Source organism: Nannospalax galili, unplaced genomic scaffold, assembly GCF_000622305.1.
Source record: "Nannospalax galili isolate Female #2095 unplaced genomic scaffold, S.galili_v1.0 scaffold173, whole genome shotgun sequence".
Lineage (NCBI taxonomy): Eukaryota > Metazoa > Chordata > Mammalia > Rodentia > Spalacidae > Nannospalax > Nannospalax galili.
The window spans coordinates 550,035-557,175 of record NW_008334442.1 but is presented as its reverse complement, the minus strand read 5'-3'; the positions used below and the strand labels follow the sequence as shown (position 1 = coordinate 557,175).

General features: G+C 35.1%; 1 protein-coding gene across 2 annotated transcripts in view; it reads left to right on the top strand.

Annotated features, from left to right (window-relative positions):
- Positions 1-7,141, top strand: part of Slf1 (SMC5-SMC6 complex localization factor 1) — a 67,354-nt gene that overhangs the window by 34,496 nt on the left and 25,717 nt on the right. For both annotated transcript variants that reach the window (XM_029561740.1, XM_008829330.3), the window contains 2 exons: positions 661-789; positions 1,895-2,060. In XM_029561740.1, coding sequence (XP_029417600.1) covers positions 661-789; positions 1,895-2,060 — 295 coding nt within the window. The remainder of the gene's footprint in view (positions 1-660; positions 790-1,894; positions 2,061-7,141) is intronic.

The window sequence follows — 7,141 nt, the reverse complement described above, 5'->3', positions numbered from 1 at the left end:
TTTTTTTTTTTTTTTTATGAAGATAGGATCTCCCTGTAGCCCCAACTGCCTCTGCCTTTGATTGCTGGGACTACCAACGATTGTCACCATTCCTGTCTGTCTTAGTATTACAGACTAAAAGCATAGTTCATTTGGATCAAAAAGACGTAAGGAAATTCCTAAATCTTTTATCAGTGATAAAGAGTATAAAAAAGAGAGTGCTGATTGTTTTATTTTATAGAGCAATTAGATTTGTATTAAGGATTAAATCTTGGGATTAGAGAGATGACTCAGCAGTTAAGAGCACTGACTGCTTTTGCAAAGAACCCATGTTCAGTTCCCAGCATCCACATGGTGGCTAAAAGCTGTTCATAACTCTAGTTCTATGGGATCCATGACCCTGTCTGACCTCCATGGGCATTGCATGACCTGGACACACCTACAGACATACAGGCAATGCACTCATACACATAAATAAAATTTTTTTAAACAAAGCATTAGATCTTATGTAGTATCTGGCATGATTTAAATTTAAAGGAAGAAGATATTACTTGAACTTGCTTTGAATTTGTTGACCATTTCATTAAAATCGTAACCGTAGTCTAAAAACAAAAATTTTGTCCACAAATTATTCAGTGACTTCATTTTTATAAAATAGATTGTTGGGTTTATATTTTTCAGGTCTTGCCTTTTCAATGAAAGTTTCTGTCATCAAATTTCAGAAAATATTGGTTCTAAGGTGGTCCATCTTACACTGCTCCGATTTTTCTTCAGTTTAGTTGAAAGTGAAGTGCGGCATTTGTGTCAAAAGTAAGTGTTAATCCCAAGAAACATACTTATCTATATTTCTGTATTTTTACATGACATGTACACAAGTGATTATAAACACAGTATATATCTATATATATATTTACGTTACCTTCTTTATGTTTTAAAGTAGGGCTTCGTTTTTGTTAATTTTCAGATACGACCTAAAAATTAAAGATGTGTTTCTCTCCTTTTTCTTTTTTCTCAATTCATATTTTTATTTATTTCTTTTCATTTGGATGATTTTTTTCAGGATTTATATATTTTTATTTACTAACTCGATATCCAAGTAAAAAACTGTACAGGCTTAAATACTAAATTAATAACACTTGGGGTAACTTCTGCCTATGCTCTAAAACTTGTATGTGTTACTGTTTTCTTTTAACTGAGGCAATTTTTATTTCTCTGTGTGTATGAATGTTATGCCTGCATGTATATAAGTGTACCCATGCTGTGCAGTGTCCACAGAGGACAGAAGAGGGCATCAGATCTCCTGGAACTGGAATTTTGGATGATTGTTAGCTTCCATTTGGGTGCTAGCATTCCATCCCCGGTTTTCTGCAAGAATAGCCAGTGCTCTTAACCGCTGAGCCATCTCTCCAGCCCCTAACAGAGGCCATTTTGTGTTTGTGCTCATATGTGCATGTTTGTGTGTGTGTCTGTGTATTCACATGAGAGTATATAGAGCCCAGAAGTTCAACCTTGAGTGTTGTTCCTCATGAGCTATTCATCTTGTTTTTTGAGACAGGGTTTCATTGTCCCATGGAGCTCACAGACTGGCTGACCAGTGAATCCCAAGGACCAGTTTTTGTCTCTGTGTTCCCAAAACTGGGACTGAAGTGTATACCACACCACCATGCCTGGCTTTTTTATGTGGGCTTTGGTGATCAAACTTATTCATAAACAGTAATAAATTTGCCTCCTGGGATACTTAGCTTATGAGACCATTTTTTTAATATATTGTCCTTTATTATATGCTGTAATATTTATATGTTATCACCTTTCAATATTCAAAACTGGTAGCATTTTTTTTTGTCCTACAAGAGATAAGTCTAGTAACTGCCATTGTTAAACTAGCATAATTAATTTTTGTTCTTATTTTTATTAGGTTGTCTGACTGGTCAGATTCTCAGAGTCTGAAAATAACAGGAAAGGCAATTCTTCTTGAACTCTTTTGGTCAGGAAGTGAAACCTCGGGGCTTTTGACGAAACCAGTATATATGCTTTTGGAATGGACTATATATTCTCACAAGGAAAAATGCAAGTCTAATGATGTAAGTAGGATTAATTCAGACTATGTTTGGTACTGCAAATGATATGTAGGTGATCTATAGATGATCTAAAACATATGGGAGGATATAAATCACATACAAGCACTGCACCATTTTACGTAAGAGACTTGAGCATCTATAGATTTTTGGTATCTGCAGATTTTGATATTGGAGGTGTGGCCTAGAAGCAATCTCCTGCAGATTTTGAGAGTTGGCTGCTCTTTGAAGTAGCAGATGTTTTCCTCTTCCTTTTATGGTTTGAATTCTTTGAAAAATTGAAATGAACCCACATATATGTTTTCTGAATATATACTATATATGTACTTGCTTAGTAAAAGTCTTTAGAGTTCTCCTTCATCCTTCATTTAGACATAATAACTTGGAAGTTATTTGATCAATGTTTTGAAGTTTATAATTACCATTATAATTTTTAATTTTTATAGATTCTACTTGGTATGGAAATTGTGATTGAAATATTAGTCAATTCATGCAGTTTTGGAGAATACAATAATAAAAAGTTTTGTCTTTAAAACTTTCTAGATGTTGATAGTTACTGAAATATTTCTTTATAATTTTTACCTGTCATTGAAATTTAAATCATATTGAACTGAGTGTGTTATCTATTTGTGGAGCATTCTAGAAAATTAAGTACAGTATAACAGTTTATAAAAGGTTAATTTGTGTCCCAATGTAAATATAAATGAATAGTTATACAAAATTGAAATATGTAGTGAAGAATTTTAAAGAAAATTAAGTCACCAAAAATTAATGATAGACCATCCAATCATTTTTAGTTGAACCATGCTATAAAAAAGTTAAAAAATTAAGGATATACCCAGAAAACATTGCAACAGAAAAGATACACTAAAGGTTTATATTCATAACACATGAATATTTTCTACTAATAAATAACAGTAGAAAAAACAAGTTTATTAACAGGCAATAGAAAATTATTAGAAAAAATTATTAATAGATAATCCATGGACAAGTAGAAGTATTTTTAAATCTTGAATCTCTTATTTATTGATAAGAATGAAAATTTAAAAGCATGAACATTTGTATACCTAGCCCTTGTAATATCCTAGCTACTCTAAGCACTCTTATAATTTTCTCATATATTCCTTACAATATCCTATGACTTAGAACTATTGTTTTTCTAATTATATGTGTAGGAAAAACTAAGAAAAACTAAATAATTTTTTTAATTCTGAAAATAAATCTTTTTGTCTTCAAAACCCGAGCCCTGATCTAATCCTAGACTTTAAGATACTGGTCTTTCTGTTAGCTGAGTTCACTATCATTTTCTCTCTCTGCTTCTTAAAACTTACAAGTAATTTATAGTATCTTATATTTATTAGGATGCAAAGGGAAGAGTTCATTTTGTCTGTAGGAGATAAATTTTGAAGTATCTTTAAAATATCGTACCTACATATGCCATAGCAACACTTGTACACGTACAAATGAAAGTATAATAATGTGCTATAGAGATGTAACATTGGTGTGAGGTTAGTAGCAGCTTGTTTTTGTGTCTTAGTCAGCAGTAAAATTATGAAATTATATACCGGTCTCTTTTAGTACTCTGCATAATTGTAATAGCAGGATGAATTTGGTCTAGATAATTTGACAAGGAATAATGCCCATTGCATATTATTAACTTGAGGGAAAAATGGAAAATTACAGAATAATTTGAGTAGTAATGTTGTATGAGAATAGAAAGAAAAAACAAAGTACAATGCAATCAATTATGGCATTTTGGGGGTGCATCATAAGAAATATTAGTTTTCTTTTACCTTTCACAATAATGATATTGGGGCTTTATTATCTACATTTTTGTATTATTAATTCTTCATTTTAATTATGGTCTGATTTTTTTAAAGTATTTTCTATTGTCAAATTTGATTTCTCCTTTAATATGTTGAGTGATAGGGATTGTTTCCTAAATTCTAGGCAAGCACTCTGCCACTGAACAGTGACTCCAGCCCTCAAGAGATAGGTATTTTGAATTTTGCAAATAGACGGGGTTTTATTGTTGTGAATGAGTTTTGTTTGTTTGTCTATGCTTGTCTTTCATAATATTTTTTTCAGTATTTTATTTTATTATTTTATGTGTATGAGTGTGTTGCCTGCATGTATGTGAGTGAACCCATGTTGTGCAATGCCCCGGAGGTCAGAAGAGAGCTTTGGATTCCCCCGGAACTGGAGTTAAGAACGGTTTGTAGCCTCCATGTGGGTGTGGGAATTGAACCCGGGTCCTCTGCAAGAGCAGTCAGTGCTCTTAACCGCTGAGATATCTCTTATAGTGAAATATTGTGCCTTTCTGCTTTCTGTAATTTACTGACCATTTCTCTTTCGCCTTAATGAGATTAGGTGCCAAATGTGTTTCCTCTGTAGATTATAGTGCTCTCCATCACCTACTAGTTCAAGCTTAATCATCTTTGTAGATTAATTTTTCATTTGTTTTTTAACAGCTTTGCTTTATATATGGCAGTGACACCCTCATAATTGATATGTCATCCTAACTGGTAATTATAATGCCATAACCAGCAATTATGTAATATGTTCTTCAGGGGCAGTAAACATAGTTTGTTAAGGTAGAGAACTCATTTCAAACTGGCATAAAGCCTAATCTGTCTTAAAGAAAAGAATCCCATTCAGTTTCTTTTAAGATATTTTTTCATATCTGTTTATTCCTTCTATTATTTAAGTTTCAGTTAAACCTATATTATAATGTCCTACATTCTCTCTTTCTCTTTCTCCCTCTCTCTCCCTGTGTGTGTATGTGTGTGTGTGTACTTTTCTATACTTGTAAAATTTCTGAAACTGCTTTCATAGAATTTTTAGTTTACTAATTCTCTTTAACTGTGTCTAAAGAGAATTCTCAAGAGAGATGTATTTTGAACATTCTTATTGTATTTTTAATTTTTGTATTTTTCCTACTCTAGACCTTTTTTGCTTGCTACTATGTTTTATGTGTTTCCAGTACCCTAGAAAATATTCAGTTTTCTTGGTTTTTTGGGGGGCGGTTGAGGGGCTTTTTTTGAGACAGGTCTCCCTGTAGCCCCAGCTGGCCTGAAACTCAATAGGTAGACCTGGCTGGCCTTGAACTCAGAGATCCACCTGCCTCAGCTTTCAGAGCACTGGGATTAAATGTGTGTGCTACCACACCCAACAGTTTTCTTGTCTTTGAACCTTATAATAATAGTTTTTGTTTGTTTGTTTGTTGTTTGATTTGTTTGTTTTTGAGACAGGGTTCTCCCTATAGCCCCATCTGACCTGGAACTATGTAGACCAGGCTGGCCTCACACAGAGATCTGCCTGCTTCTACCTCTGTCTACCAAGTGCCAGGATTAAAGGTGTGTGCCACCACACCTGGATGAATAATAGTTGTTTTATAATCTATATCTGCTTATTTCCATATCTGAGGTTCTTTTGGATCTGCTCCTGTTATTTCTGTTTTCTCCTCATGTGTGTGTGTGTGTGTGTGTGTGTGTATGTGTGTGTGTGTGTGTGTTTTCCCTCTTACAGTTTTCATTTTCTCTCCTGTAGTAGTAGTTATAGTCTGCTGTATGTTTTAGTTTCCATTTGAATTTGTAGAAACAATTTGTGGCACAGACCAAAATTTCTTCAGAAAGACTATTCCTTCTTTGTGCCAAAGGCCTGTGTGTAGTAGGAGTGAAGGACTACTCTAATGCAGAGTCCATGAAGATAAACTCTGAACAACCCAGGTGAAGAAAAAGACTAAGTGTGTGTAGTTTTACTTTTATTCACTCTTACTCCTAGAGTAAAGCCCTCAGGTTCTTGGCCTATTGTGAATTAAGCCTCAGGCCATGACGTCTTTTTTTGCCCATTTTCTCTTGATTCTAAAAGCTACATTTCTATATTACTACCCTATAAATGTTTAGAGCAAAGTTACCTTGTTTTGAGGGTTTTGCTTGGATTTTTGCTTCCTGGGCATCATCCCATTGCAGTTTCTCATAACTTTTCTGGGCCTGGCCTGCTGCTTCTGGGCCTGGCCCCCTTTCACCTCCCTCTGCTTCCCTGGGCCTGCACCACCGCCAGCCTCTTTCTGGGAATCAGAGGCTGGCCTTTCCTCTTCCTGATCCTTTACATACAGACCAACCCAGCCCTCAATGCAGTCTTCAGGAGTCCTTGGGGCCTCTTCCCACCCCATCGGCCTTTGCATCTCTGGATGGCAAGGCCACCAGCTGCTCTAGACCAGCATCTTTCCTGGGCCAGGCTCCCAGGCCAGTCCAACCCCCAAATTCATGAGGCCAAAATCGTTCCTGGAGGGATCCAGACCTTAGGAGAAAGCCTGAAAGCATCTGATCCTCGTCTGACTTGGGCCTCTGTGGGAACTCTTTATATTGAAGCCATTCCAATATAAAATCAAAAGAGAGAACTGGAAGTTTAGATGAACTAGCTTTTCATGCCCAAAACGTAAACCACAAAGACACATAAAGTTCACAAAAAGAAGCAGACCTAAACTTGAAGGCCTGAGTCTCACACAACAATCAGAAACTACAAAAGAAACTCACATGTCATAATCACAGAGAAAAAATAATAACATGAAAAACCAAAATAATATATCCCACCAATTACCAATAGTCCTCTAGTGGAGTACCCCCTAGAGATAATGCAGGACATGGCACTCAAAAGAACAATTATAAACATGATAAAAGAATTCAGTGAATTTAAAGAACACACAAAAAAAGAAATCAAAGAAATGAGGGAGATAGGGATAAACTTCTGAATGAATTCGGAAGAGTTAGAAATATTGAAGAATATTCCTTCTTCAGGCTGAAATGAAGAAGGAAGTGAAACACTCAGTAAGCCAATTAGAAATGACGGGAGAAAGCCTCACCAATAGGATGAATGAAATGGAAAACAGAGTATCAAGACTGGAAGAAAAAGTGGACGAACTAGACCACACAAGCAAAGATTATGAAAAATTTAAGAAATCAGAATAGAATATGCAGGAATTGTGTGGCACCATAAAAAGACCAAACTTATGAATCATAGGCATACAGGAAGGAGAAGAATCTCAAGATAATGGTGTGGACCAGATGTTCAACAGGATTATAGAA